The sequence below is a fragment of the Poeciliopsis prolifica genome, unplaced genomic scaffold (genome assembly GCF_027474105.1).
Source record: "Poeciliopsis prolifica strain line A6 unplaced genomic scaffold, Auburn_PproV2 SCAFFOLD012, whole genome shotgun sequence".
Taxonomy (NCBI): domain Eukaryota; kingdom Metazoa; phylum Chordata; class Actinopteri; order Cyprinodontiformes; family Poeciliidae; genus Poeciliopsis; species Poeciliopsis prolifica.
The window spans coordinates 6,017,695-6,041,312 of record NW_026562387.1 but is presented as its reverse complement, the minus strand read 5'-3'; the positions used below and the strand labels follow the sequence as shown (position 1 = coordinate 6,041,312).

General features: G+C 37.8%; 2 protein-coding genes across 2 annotated transcripts; one reads left to right on the top strand and one right to left on the bottom strand.

The window, feature by feature from the left end:
• Positions 1-13,835: 13,835 nt before the first annotated feature.
• On the top strand, positions 13,836-15,525 carry bloc1s5 (biogenesis of lysosomal organelles complex-1, subunit 5, muted). The gene is made up of 5 exons (XM_055037443.1): positions 13,836-14,113; positions 14,319-14,401; positions 14,554-14,683; positions 14,780-14,838; positions 14,970-15,525. The coding sequence occupies exons 1-5, from the start codon at positions 14,092-14,094 to the stop codon at positions 15,138-15,140; spliced, it is 465 nt and encodes a 154-aa protein (XP_054893418.1). The 5' UTR covers positions 13,836-14,091; the 3' UTR covers positions 15,141-15,525.
• A 537-nt stretch (positions 15,526-16,062) lies between these two features.
• Positions 16,063-19,860, bottom strand: LOC129364641 (vascular cell adhesion protein 1-like). The gene is made up of 7 exons (XM_055037413.1): positions 19,788-19,860; positions 19,226-19,594; positions 17,695-17,994; positions 17,363-17,620; positions 17,143-17,218; positions 16,518-16,554; positions 16,063-16,436 (listed from the first exon to the last, which is right to left on the bottom strand). Exons 1-7 carry the CDS (start codon positions 19,858-19,860, stop codon positions 16,233-16,235), a joined length of 1,317 nt encoding a protein of 438 aa, XP_054893388.1. The 3' UTR covers positions 16,063-16,232.
• Between the last annotated feature and the right edge of the window lie 3,758 nt (positions 19,861-23,618).

The following is a 23,618-nucleotide window of genomic DNA, read 5'->3' as shown; positions in this document are numbered from 1 at the left end:
AGTAGTATTAATACACATCACTGTGTTACAAATATTAAAATATCATCATTGAAACTTAATTGTTCATCGTATCATCTTGAAAACAGAATGCAATTGCCAGTTTCCTTAAGCCCAGAAGGTTAAGATATGTGCTCTACCTGTGCTATGTGAGACAAAAAGTTATTTTCACACCTTCAGTCATTTTAGAGTAAACCGTAAAACTAACATGCATGTGTTTTGACTGTGAGAGGATGCTGGAAATATGTGAATGGGGAGGACGTTCAAGCTTAAACCTTCCTGCTATAATTTCATCACTTTGCAGCCCAGCATCCCCACTTTTAGGTAATGTGAAGCGATGCCAAAATTACAGTCAGCTACAAAAGAAGCAACAGCAAATTCTGTCTTGTTTCAAGAACAAATGTAGAGCTGTGAAACGTCCATTCAGGTTTTGATCGGCCTCATTCATCCAGAATGCATGTTAAAACTCTGGAGGGTAGATTAACAGCTTTCAACATTCAGATGTGAGCATTCAGCCTTGACAGGCATGGAAAAGCAGAAGACAAACAGATCACTAAAAGGTTAAAGGCAAACTATTTACCAATTTGCTGAGCGCGCTGCTAAAGGATGCTTTTATATTCTCTGGCAGCATCCCATGAAATGAATTACAGGCTGGTTGTGCAGCACAATGCCCAGTGGGCCTTCTTGTGAAAAAAGTGAAGGGCCAGAAGGGGCCTAAAATGAGCTCCTTTGACATCAGTTGAAACTCTGCAGAAGATTGCAGCTGCGAAAAAAAACAAACAAACAAAAAGTACTTATCAGCTGAATTGATGAACTTTGATCAGGTTCAAATGTCATAGTAAGATTGCGCTCTCCTGAATAAAAGTCCTGCTCGAAGGTGACCCGGAGGGACAGCTGCTGATTTGTGCGTTTGTGCCCCGTGTCTTCAGTGCGGTGTTAATAACATTTGATCTCCATAAGAAACCCAAAAAAACACTCCTACTCTTGGCTAAATTTAACAGCACATGACACACAGCTGATCACTGGCTTCTTTGAAAAGAACCCCACAAAACGAGGGTGGCATGAAATCGACATTTGGGCAGGAAAGCACAAAGTCATCTCTGTATCTCCTGATCCTCCAGTGCTGCTGAGGTTGAAACACACAAACACACACGCGGACGCACACACATCGCTCTATCTATCCATCTTAAATCCGCCTGAGCATTTCACAAACTTTGACCCATCGGAAACCACCAGTCTTTGAAGTGAGGTCCTGAGGATACAAACTCACTGTCTCACACACGTACACAAGGTGTGCGCCCCAGGGCGGAGGGGTGGGTGGCGAAGGTAGGAGCGAGATCCCGCAATGAAAGATGCCGTTGAGGAAAACGGGGATGTGAGGTGCTGATAGAGTGCCGATAGTCTCAACAATAGGCCCACTGTGCGGCGTTTAGCTCCGGGACGGGCCACACGCTCCCAAACAGAGACGGAAACGAACTGAATCGCATAAATAAATATATATACGATTTGAGTTTTCTTTTTTTCTCTCTCTCTCTCTGTAAAACACACACACACACTATTGCTATTGTGTGGTCTAACAGAGATATAACCATACCCACAAATACAGATACACAGAGATACACACACACACACTCTCAGGTCATACCCAGAGGGAGGGAAACTTTGCCTTCTTTACAGCACTGGTGGACTCCCCTTGTGACTTTCACAGCTGTCATACTCCTCTTTACAGCTTTCATTCATCCACTAACCTAAGGGACAGGAGCATGTGATGATGCCTCACCACAAACACACACACACACACACACACACACGCATATACACACCAGCATCCTCACAAAGACACGCATCAATGTGCACGCAACCACAAAATTACAGTTAATCGCACAATCAACAAAAAAATAAGCTCATTTTGTCCAAGCATCGGCGTATTGGTTACACTGAGCGTTCTTTGTCTTCATGATGTTTCACACTCTGAACTGCATCACTAATGATACGGACCAAGAAAATGTGCAAAACTTTCTCTGCCCACTACGATCTCTGAAATGGAAATTGGATCAGCTTCGTCTGAGCGAAACCCTTGTGTGTCTGACGTATTTTAGTTTTTTTTTTATGTTGTTTTTGTAAATAAAGGCACGTCAAAGAAGAAAAAGCCCCTTCAAATGTTTTATGCCATCGCTTTATTTGGTGTGACACAAAAATATGATAATGTCACCTTTCCACAAGGCTGTTCTTTGGAAAAAAAAACTTCCCCTTTCCTGCCAGACTGACACCACCGTCTTCGGCGCTTCAGCTGGCAAGTGTAACACACACAAAACAGAAATGAAAATGTCCTCTCCATCTGCAGCGTCTCTATAAAGCGGATGAGCGTCAGTTTTTAATTTTTTTTTTCCTTTTCTTTTTTCATCGTTGTAGCCAGAAGTGCCACGCTCCCCCCGCCCGTTGGCTTTTGTGCTTTTTTTAAGTGACACAGTGTGATAGACCCTGCCCGCAAACCCTCCATTACAATCATATTGGTATCCCTCTCAACTTGGTTCCTGTGGGCGACGGCGCTGTCAAGACTGGCTGAAGTTTAGTCAAAGACATTAAGAGAGCACCTCCAGGGACAAACATCGGCACAGAGAGGAGAGAAGAAGACATGGGAGGACGAAGGCGATTCAGAGCTGTGTTAGATTCTTAATCCATATCTTTTATCTTGTTCAAAGATGACCGGAGCAGCAGCTCCTCTCCCTCCTATCAACCTGTTATTGTTTGTCATCAATAAAAAGATTTCTGTAAAACTTTGTGTAAGAGGGATTTATAAGCCTTAAACCTTTGTGGCCTTTTTTCAGGTCCAGTGACTTATTTAAAATTTTATCAGGAAAAATACACAAAGTACCATGTGACGGAGAAACACTGAATCCATGCTTGGTATAGCTACCATTCTTGTTGTTACAGGAGCAGATGACTTGAGGCATGTCTGTCCCAGTTCTACGCATTTAGAGGGAAATGTTGGCACGTTTTTCTTTGCGAAATACCTCAGAGTTAGTCCAATTGGATTGGATGTGAACGACAGTTTTCAGGTCTTGCCACAAGTTTTTCATTGGATTTTGGTTGCTGGCGTAATTTGTGGATATGCTTTGATCTAAACCACATGTGTCAAACTCAAGGCCCGGGGCCCAAATCCGGTCTGTCGTAGCTTTTTATGTGGTCCTTTAGTCTCCAGATAACATCAATAAGTTCTTTCAGTTTTCCACAAATCTGCAAAAGTCACACGAAATCGACAAATCTCCACTTGGTTTTTTTTGTTTTTTCTGCATTTTTTCTCAAAATTGGTCAAAATCATTGAGTTTAAGTGACTGCAACCTTACTTGATGTCAAGTTATAGTTCATAATTGATACGCAAAGTAATAAAAAGTCGAATTTAATATCATACATCAGCGCAAATATGAAAATTTCTTACAAACATTTCTCAATTGGTGCCATAAATTCAGCAATTTTGACTGACAAAATCCTGGAGGAACAGCTAATTATTGATATTTTAACAATTTAATCAATTTTATGAATGTATTCTGGCACAACCGGCCTTTTAAGCACATTCAGGTTTTTGACATGGCCCAAAATGAGAAAGAGTTTGACCCTCCTGATAGTAATGTAGTAATCAATAGTAAAGTAGCTCTATGTTTACAGCTATTGCCATACCGGAAACTGAGTGTCTGTATCAGTTTAAAGTCTTTCTGAGAAGTTTTCCTCCTTGATTGCCCAGTATTCAACTCTAACACTCACCAGCCTCCCTCTCTGTTCTGAAGAGAAAACAGCGTTGTGCTGCCCCTACATTGTTTTTATGTTTTCTCTTGATTTGAATCTTGCTCATGACTTTCTGCTTAGGGTTGTTTATTTGGCTTTTTGCATGTGAAAATCAGGCTTGTGGACGAAAAAAGTAAATAAAAATCCCCATTCTGAACATTTTTACCAGAGAACCATACACTCACTCTACCTTTCGCCTGCAAATAAAAATTTACGCACACCTTTTGTGTCTGTAAAGGATTTCAATCATCACACAGTTTGTGTTCGATGGATCTGCTAAACATTTGATGTTTTTAAAATGTATTTATTGATCACAAACCAACTTTGAAACCACAACTTGTTTCTTTTGAAAAAGTTTACAAGCTTGATGAAGTTCTGCCAGAGCAGACCAGACCACGCTCACAGCCACACGCCGACACTGGAGAGTGACAACTTCTCCCTGAAGGTTGGGGGGGGTTTCCATTTCTCACTGTTGGTAGTCATCAGCACTAAACTCCTGTCAGCTTCCATCTAACACCCCAAAACACACACTGCGCTGTCTTAAGGCAGAACAGACTCACCAACGTGTCTCACCAGGAGACTTTGCTGCTTGTGGCTCTCTATACCTCTCTGCTATTGTCCTTGTAACCTCATGCACAGATAAACCGCTGTGGCCGTTAACGTGTCAGCCTTGCAGAAAAAGATTCCAACCATGAAGCTGCTGCAATGATGAGACTCTTAAAAATGTGCATGTTCTGTCACTTTAGAGCAAGAAACTTTTGTTTATTTTATTAGTATTTATTTGTTTGTCATAAAAGAATAAAATGAACTGATGCTTTTGAAGTAGAATGATATGGAATATGCTTCATTTTAAAAATTCTTGAAAATCTGATCTTGACCCCAATAGGGACAAAGAAAGAGAGAAAGATTTAAACCTAAAAATTGTGGCATACTTATAACTTAAACCCCTTTTAATCTGATACCCTTAAGTAAACTCCATTATGATTGAAAGCCATTGATGGCTTTCAGTTGCCGTTCTAGTAGATAGTTGTAATAGTTGTAATCTAACAGCAGAAAAAAACTTTGCGAAAGAAAGTTTTATGTCAGGGGCAGAAGAAGTGTGTGGAAGATGGATTACCCATCCATCCATCCATCCATCCATGCATCCATCTATCCGTCAGTCTGTCCATCCATTCATATCTGTTTATTCATTAGGAGGGTTCAGTGACTATTTTCATTGGTTACTGGGTGAAAAGCTAACCACTGAACAGATTTCCACTTCATCCAATGCCAGCATAACAAACATCCTTGCACTCACTCATACCTAAGGTTAGTTAAGGGAGATTTCAGGGGGAAACTGGATTAATTATCAAGTGGGACAGCACAGAGGTCTTCACCAAGGATACAGCAGTCCTATAATGACTTGTTGCTTTGTATTGAGCTGCCTCAGCTAAATTTTGTGGTTGAAGCATAACAAAACAAGAAAAGTCTTCAGATGTGTGAAAACCTTTCCTTTTCTTAAAATAGTTTCTTAAAGTTGTTTGCTTATTTGTCATATATGTGTCGTTTGATTTATACCCAATAGACCAAACTGAGTCAGACCTCTCTTTTGCCTTTAAAAATTGGGAGTCTGATCCTCCTTGCCTATCAACCAGGTGCCCTTATTTTCCTAAAACCTTCAACAGTTGTTTCAAGTCTCACTTCTCAAACAAGTTTATCTTAATCAATTACCGTGACGTTAAGTTTTCACCGAGGAAACAGTTACAGTTTTCTCTTGGCGTCACCTTTGATCGGGTGGCTGACGTCCACAGCAACTGGGACAAGAAGCGATGGAGGTGGGGGGGGGGGGTAAAAAGTCTTGGTGGAAATGCCTTTCCCCTCCAACATGGTATATCTCTCCCAGGTGACTGCTTAACACTGGCAGTAATTGAAATCTCGCCCGTGGCGCCTTGTATATGAGGCTGCACGAGTGTGTGTAAATTCAAGATCGGGGCATGTGGGTGTGTGTGTGAATTTGTCTCAAACCATGTGTACATGCATCCACATATATATATATATATATATATATATTTACACGCATGTCTGTGCTTGCTTGTTTGTTGTTGGAACACCATGGGAGAGTGTGGTCATTACTGTGACGGTGTGTCCCTGCGTCTCGGTGTCAGCCTCACCTTTTCTTTCTGGGTTTTTTTTTTTTTTTTTTTTGGGGGGAACTTTTAACTATTTTTCCCGAACATGAGGAGGAATTAACAACATGTTTTAAACGCACCCTTCCCCCCACCCCCTCTTTTTTGCTCTTCCACGACGAGGGGCCAAATCTCTTCAGCATTTCCAGCCCTGTGAGCTAATTTGACAGCTCACGGGGGTGACGCTGATTCCACTTCGCAGAGACAGGTACCCTAGGGCTAGCCAGCTGGATCGCAGCGGATGCTTACAGATTTGGCTTTAGCTTCATGCTGGGTGTCATCTGTCTCTTTGGTCTGGCGCGGGATAATTTTTGCGTGCGTGCGTGCATGCGTGTGTGTGTGTGTGTATGCATGTCCGCCCTGACATCATGTGCCTGAGCAGTTTGTGCCTGGCAGGCCTTGTCTGTCCAGGTTGGCCATCAAACACAGCCAGCATGGCCCTAATCTGACGAGGCACTGCTCCAAACATGCCACAGCAGCTCGGGAAGCATGTGTGTTTGCGTGTGTGTGCATGCGAGTTTGACCCCCCGGGGCAGAGCCCCTTTTTTTTTTCCTACACTCCTTGCCTTTCTCCTCTGCTCGGTCCCACACACACATGCACGCTCAAAGTGGAGTAAAACTTCAACAACCGTCATGTGGCACTCGGTCGATTCTCCTTAACCTCTCACTCTCGAGCTTCACTTCTAGACAGGTTGCTGTGCATCAGCGCGCATGTTTGTGTGTCATTCTAGCCCATGGGTGTGTGTGTATTAGAAATGTCCCCGCTCGGAGATGTGTGTTTTTTTTTTGTCTTTTTTTTCCAACTGCAATACAAAAAATCGAGACGTCCACGTCCGGTGCTGCTGTCGTACCACATCTGCCGCTTTGATTGTGGCCGTTTTGCGTGGAGTTCAGCTTCAACAGGTCAAACGACGTCCTGCAGCCTGTTGCCTCACACAACGACACGACCGCCACCTGAAAACAAGGCGGTTGTTCTCCCGGGACAGAGCAGAATGAAGAGACGGTCCGTCATCGGACACAGGACGATCTTATTGCCATTAAGCTCTAGAGCGAAACTAAAAATGGCAGCAAGAGCCCACTGCGAATACTAATCGCAGGCGACACGCTGGCCTCACCCCCTGACAACTCGTCTCCAGACGGACAGAGAAAGGACAGTAGCTGTGAGATACCACGAGGTTCATTCAGTTTTTCAGCAAAGTGGACATTATATATTCACTGAAAAGTGCAGAATTGCAGTTACATCCATTTTCAGGATCGTAGGTCATTTGTCTTCCATAAAGATCCAAAATTGCAAGACTTCACTGCAAAAAACACAAAATTTTACCAAATACTTTTTTTTTCATGATAAAATATTTTAGTACTCTTGAAAGAAGACTTAAGTAACTTACTGGTAACTTTTCAGCAAGACATAGGAGCATGTTTTAAATCAACAACTCCTTAATATTGTTCTACTGACAGATATTTTCACTTACAATAGGAAAAACATGCCTTGATATAATATAATCTGCCAGTGGAACTAGAACTTTTTAAACACTTTTAACAAATTATTTACTTAAAACAGTGCTAAAAAAAATAGAGTGCTAAAAAAATAAAGGTAAGATATATGTATTTATTTTTTAATTATTTCAAGCTTGCATGTGAAACTAGACCAAATATAGCAGGTAGGATTTAGTGTTTCTCCAGTGTTGGAAAGGACTCAGTAACACTACTCCAAAGAAGAATAGTCTTAATGCCCATCAGTCTTTTCTTTATATATATATATATTTTTTTTTTTCTCATCCTCTTTCTTACTAGGGTCCTCAGCACCCGTCATCCTTCAGGCAGGGTTACATGAGAGGGGTAGCACCCAGAAGAGTGACCAGCTTCACATCCAGGCTGAAATACTGAATGAGATGAGAAACCAGGCAGGGAAAGAGAGGCGGAGAGAGAGAAAGAGAGAGAAGGGCAAATGCAGGTAGGTGGGCTGCTGGGCAGCAGGTCATCTCCTCCTGCCCCATCTCCCCTCCAGCCTGCCGGCTGAGTTTCCTCCCCTCATCACTGCCTCCCCCACCTGTTCAGAGCCGCTGTACAGTCAGTGTCGCTCAGCGTGTTGTGAACACTGAGCAGAGGGCCCTACGGCCCACTTTCTGGACCTCGGTGTCAAGAGCCAAGCTGAGAAAGAGAGCGCGAGGGAGACAAAGAGAGCAAACATGAGAGGAAAAGAGGACGGAGAGGAGCTAAATGCAGAATAATTATACCCGGTGGGTAATACGAGCACCGTTCAGGGTGAGGGGGGGGAGGGTCGGTGTGGTCGGGGGCCGAAGAGGCAGCAGCGTCACCGGGCCGAGCTCGCGGGGCCAGTGGGCATGTTGGTAAACCACACTCAGAGATGTCCCGCTGCACCGCTCGAGCGCCGTTGGTGGGAGTGCTGCAGGAGATCACGCGGACGCCGCCGCCGAGTGTGCACCCACGAGGGGCCAAAACGCGGCTCGTTCTGGTCCTACATGCGCCGTACGGATACGTGAATGTGAACTCACAGAGAGAGAGAGAGCGTGTGCAGAGAAAAGAGCAGAAAAATGACCACGCATTTCTGTGTTGAACAATTGAAATTTGGGAAGAGCAATTCAAAATAATTCCCAAAGTTTCCTGTTCCCATATAAAAGGCTTAAATGTTTATTAAAGTCTACGCAAAACGGAGTCTGCTTCATCAATTCACTTGTTTTTGAAGTGCATGGAGACTTGAGGGGGAAAAAACACATTACAAGAGTAAATTATGAAGTCTTAATATTTGTATTGGATTATTGCTTGTTTCATTAGAAATCTTAACTTAAGTCTAATCTGATCTCCACTCCTAAAGAACATCTACTTCAGCAGAGCAGAGGGATTTCTTTTGTTATGAAAAGCCTGAACTAAACTGGAAAAAAAAAAAAAAAAACCTGCATTACTAACATAAAGGCTGGCATTTATTTCAGGCCTTTACAAGGCTATAACTTTGAGAACACTGATTTCTGGGAGAGTGTCCCAGAATGCCTCAGCAGAGTGTGCAGTGGTGTCAAATTAGAAAACACAATTCACTTAATAGACTTGTGAGACCCAAGCTCGGCGAAACAAGATCCGCTGCCACGCAGCGAGCTTCTGCATGCAAAATTACAGTCACAACATCAGAGTGCTCGCACATAATTATGGAGAGGAACAAATATGTGTATTATGATGATGATGGCGAGGCGTTCCCATGTCTGAAAAGCTGCAATAATCTCAACCCTGCATGTTTTTTTTTTTCAAACATTTTAACTGTACGACATCCAGCATCAACAGAAAGTTTAATGGATGCTAAAATGGATGTGAATGTAAAAGATGAAGCACCAATGTACATTTTGGCCCGCAAGAAAAGAGCAGTGGGGATTAAAACTCATATTTCATGTCAAACTGAGGACAATATGCCCCTCATGAAACATGGTGTTGGCAGCATCATGCTGTTGGAAAGCTTTATTTCACCTGATGGGTGTCCCATTTCAACTTATGAAATGTCTGAATTTGGTGGCCCTACTGAAAAGTGCTCGTGTGATATTCAAAGCAAAAAGACTTATAAGTAATCTTCTAAATTTATTCAAGCATACAGAGGTGTAACCTGACAGGGAAATGTAATTTAAAGCAGCCATTTCTAAAATCATGTGCATATCAGAATAGTCCAGACAAAGAAAGTAAGCACAAAAAAAAAAATTTTTTCAAGAATAAAAAACATAAGTGTATAATTAATATATACATATATGAATGAGATTTGTTAAAATAAATTATTTTATCTTTTAATTTGTATTAAAATGTGTGGATATAAATAGGGCTCTGATATGTAGGTGACTTGAGAGCAAATTTGCATCCGTATAAGTATTGAATTACCATTTTGATTAATAAATTGTATATAAAGTGAGGTGCAGGCCTGGATAAGCATTGAAAAATAGTCATACACTTATACATTTAAAGTTGCCCTGCAGCATTTCAAGAGGACAGGCTGTGACTCTGGAGGAAGCAAAAGATTAAGGTTTTGGGAAGAAAAAAGACTTCCCCGGTGTGAAGACGTGCAGCTCATCTGCAAAGGTAAACAGAGGCAAAGAGAGGAAGCAGAAACTGGATTCAAATGAAAGTAGAACCACAACAACGTGTTTTCATGCATGCAGAAGTAAAAAAAAAGTACTCGTCCAAGAAACTATTCAAGTTAAGAGTAAAAAAATATATATTCTGAGAAAAGAAATATGTAAGATTGTAACCAATTGCTTTATTGAATATTGAGAAGTGATTTCCAACATGTGATTTTAAAAAGATGCTAAATAATTTGAAGTTTCTCAGAGTTAATGTTTTTATTTCTTTTTTTTTTTTGCAATGTCACATCTCATTTCCAGTCAAAAACAGAACTTCCAGGCTGGATACCATTTATACATCTAAATTTGCAAAGGATATACGTATTTTGTGCTACTACCATCATATAGATATGATGTAATATATGGGAGTGATTTACAGTTTCAGAGTTTTCCAATTTGTTGAGTTGCAGTCTGCATGTCGGACCTCGGTATGAATATGATAATCAATGGTGTGTTCAACAAGCCCCGCTAACAGTTTCACATTTTATCTGAATGTTTTTAATTTTGCCCTCCGGGGTCATAAATAAACAAAACAAGAGAATGATGCACATTCCTGTCAGGGAGGCCTTTGCTGGTTCTGACATGTTTTCTTGTCAGAGATCCTCTCGTGCTTTTCACGCAGACCCCAGGCTGCAGCGCACCACTCGCTTTTATCCCTCGGCTACTGATCAATCACTTAATCTCTTTAATAGGCTCCAATCAAAACTAATGGTGCATGTAATAAGTGTTTAACTAAACAAATGTGGACAGTAAAGAGGGGGGACTTAAGTGGAATCTTAATGATTTTCTCCTAACTGAGCATGACAGTTCAAATGAATATGGGGCTTCCAAGCAAACTTTTGACAACTAATATGTAACGTTTGCCCCCAACTATGCCTCTTCTCACTCTGACTGAGTGAGTTTGTTCTCGCCAAGAATGATCTGCTTATAAATACATTTATTCCAAAATATTTGCATGTCACGGTGTGCAGCAAGTGTTTGCTAAACCAAGATTAACCGCACAGACTTTTTTGGATACCAACGGATTCAGAGTGACTGATGGGTTTAGTGCCATCTTGTGGGGCAGGGGAAGATGAAGACAATTGTGCAAACTGAGCTGTTTTATAGTCATAAATGTTCCTGGACTACACAAGCTGACTTATGACAGTCTTTTAGCAATGAACAATGAATTATCATGTATGTGTTTTTGCTCTATCCCATAGATAAGTGACATATCACTTATCTATGGGACAGTCCCACCACAAATAATAGCAAAGCAGAAATGCGCAAACAGATCTGACAACTTGCGCAAATTTCATATTTGAGAGGTTATTGACTGCCACAAAACATTGAGTACAATAAGATTAAAAATATTATTGCATCATGTAAAGATACAGAAAACTGAAAAACAAAAATATAGCTGTAGCTGATGATGAAGCTGTTTGAAGTAACAATATTTTATGTAAATGTATTAAAACAGCACTACCTTAACAAGAATGACATATGGCTCTCCTGTAAATTACCATGACTGTCTGTGATTATCAGCCAGAAGTATTTTTAACAGCTAAATTTGTCTTGTAAGTGAGGTAAAATTGTTTTTCTTTCAGCCAGCGGACCTGCAGGGAGCAGCAACAAGAGAGATGGAGTGTCAGCGCTGTGTCACTCGATTAGCTGTTCTCATAAAATGGACTTTAAAGTTTATAAACAGTATGACAGAAATGTAAAAGTCATAAAACATAAACACTAAAACATTTAACATACACTGTTATCATACTGCATCTCAGCAGGGAAGTAATGTGACAGTGTGAGTTTTTAAAAGCAACACTGTGCTCAACTAAAGAGCAACACTGACATCTACTGTCATGAAGAAAGCACACATACATTAAAATCACTTGACAGCACTGATTCTTAAGGTCTTAATAGACAATTACACTGTATTTAAGACACATAAAGTTATATTTTAGTACTGGCTGATTTGGAAAGCTTTCTCAACTGAGAAAAACTAGAATTTCAATACTGTGTTTTTGTTTTAGTTGAGTTGTCATTGTTGACGATTACATTTGTTGATTTAAAAATGGGTGTCATAAACCAAAAGTAGAAGAAACGTTCCAGGATGTACCTTTTACAATACTGCATTTTGTATTGGGTGGGGAGGAAAGGGGGGTTTGTAGAAAAATAAATAAAGTTAGAAGATGTTAAAATCAATAATAATTCTAGTAAAATTCACAAAGAATTTGGTTGATTTTAATATTATTATTCATTAATGTTGCTATGTATAGTTATTTTTATTTTTGTCAGATTTATCACTTATATTGAAATATTAATACTCAATTTATTCAATTGGATAGTGCCATTTTTGACCCAACATATTGGGGGATTATTATAAGCCTAGCTGAAAAAGGACCAAATGTGGACAGGAGCTCAATGCAAAGGTGTAAAAATCCACCTTTTTTTTGTTTTAGTTTGCTTATGCATTCCCAGACTTGCATAACCATTGAAGAAATCAACACACAGTTTATAGTTCAATAAATTTCCTTAAATACAAGACTGGACTCAAACATATAAAGGTAAAGATAAAGCTCTATTGGTCAGAAGTGAAGTTCATTTAGTCTGATTGTTGCTTTCAACTTCGGAGCAACACTGACATCTAGTGTCAGACATGCAGATGCTCTATGTACATAACTACTCGCCTCACTCCTCTAACATATGGAATAACAGTTTCATATTTCAACGCAATAAATCCTGATTTTACAAAGATTGGATGGAGAAGAATATTTGGCCTATAATACACATACTGGATGCTAATGGTTACATGTTAAACTATGCAAACTATTCTGTGCAAAATATCAATTCTTTCCCCCAAAAGCTGAATTTGAATAATCCCTTACCAAAGCCATTTATTAATCAGATTAAAAATATAATGACATATCATCGGATGATCCCACAGTTACCCCATTTTTTTTCTATTAATGTAATATCATTCACTGACCAAAAATTTAATAACCAAACAATTAGAAACTGTCTAAATGAGACTTTATTCCCTGGAAAATACATTAAAATTACATTATTTGCAAGTTTGAAAAAAATATATATGTTGAAAGGTTAAGAACTCTTTATTTAAAACTTCCCATACAACTAAAAGTTAAAGAAACACGCTTTAAATTTTTAAATGTAATTTACCCCTTAATGAACTACTGATAAATTGCTTCAATATCAATGATGATAAATGTGGATTCTATGAAAGTGATGCAGAAACGATAGACCAGGTCTTCTATGAATGCAATCAAACCAAAACGTTTTGGAATTGCTTAGAAAGCGGGATCAAATCGAAAATCGCACTTGCTGAATCTATTTCTTTTGGAGTGTTACTGAAATACAAAACAATAAAATCATGTAGTAACCCCATATTTTGTTTGGCAAAATTATTTATTTATAAACAAAGAGTGTTAAGATCATCCCCAGTTTATTTTTATTTTTTTAATATGATTTCCAGTTATATTTGAAGTCTCTGAAATGTATATTAACCCTAGCATATGAATCCCCTTGTTGCTAATTTCGTTAATGTCTCATTATTATTATTATTATTATTATTATTATTATTATTATTATTATTATTATTATTATATGCTTTTTTTAAAATATTACTTTGTATTTCCATTTTGAAATTTACCTCTGTTATGCCCTCTTTAGAGTTGCACTGTTCTTTGTGCTTACTTTGTTTAAATAAAGTTAGACAAAAAAAACTTGGTTCTGTCCGTCACCCGGAAGTAGTACATTTATTTACAATTGGAGTCAGCTGACTTCCTCTCACCTGACTGACAGAACCTACTAGCTTGTAAAATGTTCCTGCAGCTATTTATGATACACAAAGGGGTTCCGTTAGTTACTTGTAGTCTGTACTGAGTTGCTGTCTTCTTCACTCTGACTGAAATCCTTAAATTAGCACAATATCCAATTTAGAAGCTGCTACATTAGCAGTTTGTTTAGCTAGCAGCTGCTCTCCAGAGACAAACATCAGGGTTTAATTTCAAAAGCAACATTCGGGAGACCTTCTAATGATGGAGAAGATTGCTAAAGGTGAGTTATTGTCTACAATTTATGTTTATGCCATTTCCTCTTCAAGACCACGCCGTACTTTATCAGTTGGGCTAATAAAGTAGATAGATTTGCTGGCGCCTAACCCCTTTTTGTGATGTGTTTTCAGGATCCCACATATTGAATTACGTGTAATTTTTCTGTTTTCTTTTTTTGCGTAAAGTGTATTTACCTGTTGATTCTGCAGATGTTGGTGACATCCAGTCCAGACTGTTGGACCACAGGCCTGTTATCAGTGCAGAAGTTCGCTACTTTGTCAGAGAGTTTGAGGTAGTTTAACCATAACATTGATGCAGCCTTTCAAATGCTTATTATTAGTGGTCACACATGTTAACCCCGCCGTGGTTTTCACACAAATCAATTGGCTCATACATTGATACATTACGTTGAACAAATGCGTATTGGTTTGCGTTTTTCTTTAGGAGAAGCGAGGCCTAAGGGAGATTCGGCTTTTGGAGAACCTGAATAAAACGATACAGGAGACAAACGAGCAAATGGTGCCCGCTAATTTACAGGAAATTAGCCAGAGACTATCTGACATCAGTAAGCGCTGTAAGTAACTTCCACATTATCATTTATGACTTCTTCTAATCACAGTGAATCTTGTGCAATTAAATGATTGCGAGCTGATCTCATCTCCTCCCCCAGTGGAGGCTGCTAATCACATGGCAGAGAGAGTCCAGCAGAGGGAGCTGGAGACCCAACAGGTAAAGACAACGAGTAACCACAACTTGGCATTGGATTGAGACGATCTGACCTTACTGGACAGTTCTGTTTTAAAATCAAGACACAATTTTCTTGAAGTATTAACCAATGTTTTATCATCATAATCTTGCAGAGCAACCAGCTGCAGGCGAACATGGAAAAACTGAAAGAGGACTGGGCGGAGTTTCTGAAGGAGCAGCAGAGACTAAAGGAGGAGGTGGATGAGGAGCATGCGAAGGCTGTTGGAGAAATCAGCACTCGCTTTAGTGAAAAGAAGAAGGACTTGGCACAATTTTCTCTCTGATCGCTTTTATATTGTACCAACACTTTGTTAAACAAAGTGCTGTTGTATCTAACACTGACAGAAAAACAAGAGCTGGTGTTGGTGAGCAGATGATCATATTTGACCTGGGATGTATATCTACCGATTACATTTCAGCAATATGTGAAATGCATCACTCTGTAAGACTTCTGACGATGGGTTGAGCTCAGGTTAACAGGAAGCCTAAATTTAGATCCTTCTGAGCACATTCTAAATAATGTTACATGATTACGGTTAAAAGTCTATGTAGATTGATTGATAGAGCTAAACTATTTGTAAATATGTTCCTCCAGATGCTGAATTTAGTTGGACCTGCTGTGTGAGAGAACAGTCCACAATAAAATGCTTTTCTTATTTAATTGTAAAATGTGTTGTATTCTCTATGACAAAAAAATTATTTTGTGTTGCTGTGTTTAGTATTTAATGTCACCATTTGCAGCATAATCCATTTGACTTGATATGATACTGTTTCAATATAACATTAATAAACATAATACATAGAATTCGAAATTGTTGATTAAAATCAGATATATTCAAAAGCTAAAACAAAATAAAATGTGAACAAAATCAAAATATCAATAAAATGTATGCAGTCATCCTTGAAAACAAAACCTGCTCACACATTAAATTTCTGTGATGAGGATTAAAGAGAAACAGCAGCTGAAGCAGATTGAAAAAAATCATTACAGACTTTTAAAAAAATTATAATACAGCACATAAGCATTTTTGTGGATTTCTGAAAAACTGAATATTTGAAAATCCACTGCTAGAAAGAGCTCTCGGTGGATTCTGTGGTGAAACAAAAGTTATCCCTTTTTTAAAATGCTACTTTGATAAAAAGTTTTTTTCGTCTTGTTTGTGTGTTAAATAGTGGAACATAAAAACCTTCCACTATTATCTGACATGGTGTGAAATGCAAAGAACTTAGCAGGTCATGTAACGACAAGAGGCCTAAAATTGAATCATAATCATTTTACGAGGGAAAAAAAAAGTGAAATGGAACATGAAGATATTTGTCTTTTAAATTGCGACATTTAAAAAAAAGTATGTATTTTTTTTATCCAACAACATCAGTTAGTTTTTCTTGACATGAGCGTAGATATCCTCTGAACGATCAGCAGACACTTTGACCGGAGCGTACACCGTCTCCTGCTGTCCGCTGTCCTGCACTGAGACGGCAGAGGCTTCAGCTCTCCCGGGGAGGAAGTTCACTTCACCGTAGTGGATTTCTTCATCTGGCTTTTCATCTGGCATTTGAACCTCTGTCTCTGTTTGAGGCTGAGGAAAAACGACATGCATGTTTCACACAGATGCATCCACAAATGCAACTCACGACATAAAAGGTGAACTTTGACTCACCTGAGTCTGTCGTGGAGTTGGATGTTTGGACTTGAACCTCCTACAAGACATCAGAGATCTGTGAGCATGATTATGATATATTTCAGGAGACAATGAAAAGACACAAACTGATTTCAGGCAAATGTCAGAGGATTAATAGATATATAAAATCACCAAAAGAAAAAAACTTTTGTTTCTCTTACAGAGGATAAGTTTCATTTGTACACAAAAAGGGGGTAAAAATAACAAAAATTTGCACCTGTCTACACTTCAATGTACAGAAAACAATAAACATTTTTCTTTGTTCCATTCACCTTGCTCACATTCATTTATTTACTATAAAGGAAGAGTCACCTGATGCAGAAAAAAAATTGAATTTTGCCAAGACTTTAGGACTGATTGCATTATTTCAATTATTGTCTCAAAAATGTGGGGCTTTTACATAACTAAATATGATCAGTTCTGATTAGCATTTAATGCATGTCCCTGCTGTCCAACTCAAGTTCTATGTTCAGTGATAATACACAATGACAAAATCCTCAAGTTTGATCCAAGATACTGTATATTGTGCATTAAAAAGGGAATGACTAAAAATGAACAATGACATCATGCATTCCTCTAAATCACATCAATTGATGAGACTCACCAAACACAAAACACCAGACAGATGAGCAAAATGACACTGATTGATAGAAAAAGTGGAGTCCAAAATGAAAAGTTCCCTGTTGCAATAAAGGAAAAACAAGATGAGTCCAAGGAAAGAAAATTGGATTATAAAAGAGGAAACAAGTTATATGGAGATTTGTTGCAGAGAATTTTGGAGAAATGTAATAAATGGTTTCTATTGAATATCTTTTATGAATTACCTTTACTGGTAGCTCGAATCACAGATGAGTTCTGATGACCCAGATTATTTTTAGCAACACAGTAATACTCTTCTCCCTCAGTAACATTGAAGCCATAAATCTGCCCCACAAACACATTAATGTCTCCATGTTCACTGATCCTGAACCAGGTGAATGTGGGTGGAGGTTTGGCTCTGCTGGAGCAGCTCAGCTCCACCCAGCTACCTGCTGACACCAAACCTGATGGACTGATGGATGCTGAGGTGTCTTTAGGAGCATCTGAGGAAAATGAGACACATGAACTTTATTGATCAGAACCAGCTGAACCATGACCTGCTGACAGGATCACTTACATGAAACACTGAGAGTCACTTCTGTCTCTGCTGCCTTGTTTCCTCCAATCACAGGATATCTGGCAGAACATCTGATGTTGTATCCATCATGTGTGTCTAACAGAGTGATGTTCTCCTGGATTTTAGTTGTAAAGGTTCCATCTCTGTTTTTCTCTGTGTGTCTGAGAGAGTCTTGTTGGAGATTCCAGGTGAGTTCAGGAGGTGAGTTTGGACAGGGAGTGAAAGCTGAGCAGGTTACAATGACAGACTGATGCTCCTTCAGGTCAGAGGGAAACTTAATGCTGGGACTCCAGGGAGAATCTGGAATTTCATATAAAGAGTAAAAAAATTGTAAATAGTCTCAAATGATTTCTCAATTCTTCTAACTATTTAGAGCCTTCATGTAATTTTTCTTGAGGTTCAGAAGTAACTAAACAACAGTCTGGTAATCATTTTCTAGACATGTCTCCTAAATTATATCTGGTAACCTATTTTGAAAAGTCTTTAATAGATCAATGATTAGTGTTTTAGAAATTATAATTTGACAGAGTATCAGTAGTTATCTGTAGAGAGGTATGAATACATTTCTAAGCTTCAGTTTAAGAGACCAGAATTGATGGAAGAAGCTGTGACTCAGTGGTTTAGATAAATTCAACCAGTTGGGACAGACGAGACACGACTAAAGCAGAAAACTGATCAACTAATCTGCTTCTCTTTCTGTGCAACAAAAATCACAAAGACCATAAATCCTCTATATTGTTCTGAACAGTCTTTAAAGAGAATGTACTGATAATAAAGATAATCAATTGAGTATCTATATAGGAGTCCAAACATTTATCATAACATGATATGTGACAGAAAATTATTTAGGTCATGGAAATAACAACAGACTAACTCACTATGTTTATCTTAGATCTGAATATTAGATAATTGTTCTTTGACAGCCTACAGTGACCCTTGCTTGACCTGTGACCCCCTGCCCAAATGTTCATGAGAGAAATCAGCTCACTCACTGTTTTTGAAGTATTTTTTTTTAAGTTTAAGGAACTTTAACAATCTTAAAATACACTGCAAAATATGGCACAAAACTATTGAATGGAAAAAGTCGACTTGAGACCAAAATTTGATTTGTTTTTGTTTTAGTAAAAACAAGTTGAAGTCATGAGGGAAAAAAAGCTAGAAAGTCTGGATTCTGCCTTTATTTAAGGCATCTTTTATAATGTGGTTATGCATTTACTCATGCATTAATATTTACTATAGATGAAAAATGGATCTGTGAAACACGACTAAAAATTTGCTCTGAAATGATCAGAAGCACCAAAAATAACTATTGGGTTTTATATAAATTATATAAAAAACAAAATGCTTCAAGAAAATGTTGTCTTTATGAACAGAAGCTAAACATAATTAGATATTGTACCATAAACCATACTGAGTAACAGAACATAAAATTAACATAACATATAAACATAAACAAGTAAAGTGAAAGTTGATTAAATCAAAGTTGGAACCAATTTATAACTTTGTAAGATGTTCAGAGTAAAAGTTTTACCTTTAACTGTTATCTGAAGAGGAGTAGAACAAGCTGTTCCCTTGTATTCACTACTCTCTACTCTGAGGAAGTATTCAGTTTCTTGTGTTGTGTTTACATCAGAAAACACAGTGGTGCAGTTTTTCTCTTTTATGTTTCCAGTGATATTTATTTGGTGGTTATTAACTCCCTGCCTGATGTCAAAAATATCCTTATTACTTGGAATCCAAGCTGCAGACGTTTGTTCTCCTCTGTTAAACTTGTCTTCTTCACCTTTAATTGTGAAGCTACATGGGACTTGCAAACACGATCCACTCAGCCCTTCAATGAGCTTTGGTGTTTTAATGAGAAAGGCAGGTTGATTACCATTACAGGGATCAGCAAAGACACCTGTAAAAACAGACCATAGATCAACATAAAGTGGAGCAAAATCTGTCAGCAGAGAAACTTCATGATCAACAAACTGCAGTTCAGTTTCACCAAGTTACACAATGAGCATTTAAGCAATATTCCCATCAAAATTTTTACACTAAAATAATTTATATGATGTCTCCAAACGAAAGGCAGTGAACAGCCATCTCACCTGGTAGAAAGAAGACACTCAGTAACATGATGACTGTCAACATGTTCTCAGACAGACTGTGATGGTCCTTCATCTTCTCTCAGACCTGAAACTAGATGGAAACAATTCAGTTAAACAAAATTATGTTGTTTAGGTTACATTCTTGTGAGGAAAAGTTCAAATGTAATTTTAAATAAAGAATTAAAACTATGAAAATGATTTAAATCATTAAATCAAAACCTTTTCAAATGCCAAAATATTTAAGCAAAAAGTACTAAGATATTTTTAAAGCAGTAAAATAAAAAAAATAATTTCAGTATTTTTTTTATATTTGAAAGTCTTTATTTAAATCTGGTAAATCTTGAATTTCACTCCATCAGCAGCAGATCATAAAGCCGTCCTCTCTGTCAAAAAGCTGCCCAGTTGTGCAAAACCAGCTGCATTTGACCTTCCTTCTTTTTGAAAGAGGATGTCAGAACTTCTGCTCATCAAGTGTCAAGACATTTACAGTTCTTCCTTACACTGTCTGCTCAAAGGTAGCTGGAGTTTTGATGCAACTTGCAGAGCTAGTTTCTGAGATGAAATAATTATATTTAGCTGAGCTTTTCTTTGCACCACAAAAACATTTGTTCGAAAATAAAGCTGACAGTCAGACGTATTGGTATTTATGGAAAATCATCTCATGGGAACCTGACAATAACTTGCACCTTGTCTTATTTTACATGGAGATGTTTCTGCTTTATTTAGTTTTTTCATCACTGGAGAAACATTGCCAAAAAAGATCCATTGACTCCGAATTTGAGCTGGAAATAATTTCCTTTTGTTCGGGTTGGATCAGTACACAATGCACATTTCAGGAATGCTAACAAAGACTGCAAGTTGGTCAGATGCAGGAAATCTGACTACACTATTTAACTTTTCACATGTGGCTCCATTCTCGATGCAAAGAGGATCTTTCCGACCGAACCAAATAAGCCAAATTCCTCTTTTTATTTCAAATGCTCCTCTTTTCAACATTTAACTCAACAGCCTCACTTCACATGAAACCAATATGTGCTATGATAATTGTGAGTGATCAGATGTAGAAATGTTTAGCTTTGCATTAGTTTACACTTACATTATTTGAACAACACATAAATCTATGAGCTAAGAAGATACTTACTTTTATTTTCTGCAAATTAACTGGACTTCCACTAAGTCAGAGCCTCAACAGCATGAAAAGAAAATATTCTGCATTATAAACTGTAGATATGTGAAATACAGTCAGAAATCAAAGTGACATTAAGACTGAAATACTAGAGGCTGCTGATGACACTAAAAGAAAACCGAATGATGCAAATATAACCATGTACATTTGCTTACAAAGACTAAAGGAAAGTTTTATTTGTACATGACAAAAAGTGAAGGAAGAAGGAGTCATAACCCCAAACCAGCAGCATTGCTGCTCAAACAGGAAAGTCAAGGACAAAGAATAGATTAATACACATTAAACACGTATCTTAATGACTTTTTTTATTTGTGATCCATATTATAAACTATTCATAAAAGGATAAAGTAATTTCTAGGAATCAATAATACTTAAAGTAAAGTTACATTGTTATTTTATGATGATTATTATTTTTGGTCTTTAGGTTCAGAATGTTTTTCCAGTCAATAATAATTGATCATATTAATTAAAAACTGGTGGAATTGTCTGATACTGAGCTAAAGTGGTTCAGATGTTAGCTGGCAGACAAATACTAGTTTGCAACATTTTCTAATTTTAAACAAAATGAAGTGATGCTGTTTCTCAAGAGTCCATTTTTAAACCACTTTCATCCAGAATCAATTTGATCTTTTTACCTGAAAATCATGTAAATGCAAACCAGATGTTGCAGCACTGAATTACACAGTGCTGCAACATCTGCCATAATGTTAGGCTGTATTTTGGCATACCCATGTGTGAGTAAACATGACATTAACATTTCCTACCTGTTCCTTTAATGCAATTCTTTTTAAAGATTAGATGTTTAAAATTATTATTATTTTAATTATATTGATATTTTCTGCAAAGCACTTGGGTTTGTTTTCAGCCTGAATGCTGCTGGCTAAATCATGTTGCCTTGAATGGGTCCAAAATCAACCATCCTGCCTTGTTTGCATTGTCTCTGTTATATAAGATTCTGTTATGTAAAACAAAAATACAAAATTATCTTTATTTTCAATAAAGTTAACTATCTTAAATAACCTTTTGATCGTTTTGTTGCTGAACACTAGCAGAAACATTTGTAGCAAATATATATCTTCTCTTCTTTCTTGCAGAACTGATACACTCACTTCTCTTTTACTTCAACTTCTCAGCTTCTTTTCAGCTATAAGGTTCAAATCTAAATAACTTTTCATGAAACTGATGCAGTAATGGGACAAAATATTGCATTAGTTTCCTTCATGACCGTGTTTCTCCTGTTCCAGTGAATACTTTTCACTCAAACATTTGTTTAATAGAATCAGTCTGATTCCTAGTCACTATTACATGCTGTCCATATTTGTTGCTCTTTTTTTTTTTCCATGTCTGACTTTTAGAGCTGTGGTCTCTCAAGAACAAACGTTATGAGGCATTTAGAGGGTAAAAATATGCAATTAGATTTGGTTTGTTGCCAACAACGTCACCAGACATTTCCACCCAGAAAACCACAGAGGAAACATTTTAGCAACAAACAAGAGACACGATTTTGAGATAATTTATTAAAAGAAATAAATAAATAAAACAAGCAATAAAAGATCATCTGTATGTGGAAAAACAGGAGTTACAAAAATAAACCCAGCTGCAGAGGCTTCTCTGCAAATACTGACAGGTCCAAAGGTTCAAAAACAGAAATTACTACAAACACCGTGAAGTTACTCTGACTCATATTTCTGTTTTTTCACTGCAGTCAATACGTTGGTTAGTGTCTCTATGATAAGCCGGAATAAACAAACCAACTTCCCGTGTTAATTTTAAAGTTTCCTCAGAACACAGAGAAACATGAAGGACGTCTGCAGTGTGAAAGCTGCAGATGGAATATTCATCTGCTCCATCTGCAGGCAGAGACTGAAAATTATCAAAAGAAAAGAGTTTATGAAACAGGAGCAACATCTGATTGGACAGAGTCATGATGTGACAACAGAGGAGAAGTGAAGCCAAATTTAAATTAGAATAAGAACGATAAACAGGGAGAGAGACTCTATTTCAGTAAACCTGATTTAAAATGTGAGAAACATTGAGATGTAAAGCATCATGTTGACCTGATGAACACTTGAGCTCTGGGAATATTAACATCTGAAAATCTATTTCTTTTAATGGAAGATTTTAAAGGATGGAAAAATGCACATAATTTTTTAGTCAAGACAAAAAAACTAGTATCAAGTAAATAATTAAAGTTTGACAAATAAAGAATTTTATTCTCCTAATCAATGTTTATTTTTTCACATTAATCATTGAATAAACTGACTAAATTGTTGTGTTTACTTCATAACTGTGGCGAGACTAGTGGAAACCCAAATGCTATACAGTTTCAATTGCTGGACCAAATATTGGAGTGCTCAACAGCGCCACCTTGGGAATTTCACCCAGGGAAAACTACCTTCTCTTTAAGACACAGAGGTTCAATTGTGCACATAAAAACATCTGAGACAGTTTGACATGTATAAAAGACTATTTATTAAATTCTGTTAAAATGCTCTTTTTTAAAACCAGTTCTTTATCACAAAACACTGAGGAAAAACAAAAGAAGCTGCAGTACCTGAGGTTACCAGCAGAAGGCGCCACTATGAGTATGACATCCACCAAACACAACAAACAAAAAAAAACCCAGTAAAGCACCAGACACAGTG

What these genes read in the sequence shown, in the direction of transcription:
- bloc1s5 (XM_055037443.1), top strand. Translation starts at nt 14,092, where the DNA reads ATGATGGAGAAGATTGCTAAAG. An exon ending in ACTTTGTCAGAGAGTTTGAG is followed by an intron (nt 14,402 to 14,553) that starts GTAGTTTAACCA and finishes GTTTTTCTTTAG; the next exon opens with GAGAAGCGAGGCCTAAGGGA. An exon ending in GGGAGCTGGAGACCCAACAG is followed by an intron (nt 14,839 to 14,969) that starts GTAAAGACAACG and finishes ATAATCTTGCAG; the next exon opens with AGCAACCAGCTGCAGGCGAA.
- LOC129364641 (XM_055037413.1), bottom strand. Translation starts at nt 19,860, where the DNA reads ATGAAGGACCATCACAGTCTGTCTGAGAACATGTTGACAGTCATCATG. An exon ending in AGTGACTCTCAGTGTTTCAT is followed by an intron (nt 17,621 to 17,694) that starts GTAAGTGATCCT and finishes CATTTTCCTCAG; the next exon opens with ATGCTCCTAAAGACACCTCA. An exon ending in GATTCGAGCTACCAGTAAAG is followed by an intron (nt 17,219 to 17,362) that starts GTAATTCATAAA and finishes TTATTGCAACAG; the next exon opens with GGAACTTTTCATTTTGGACT.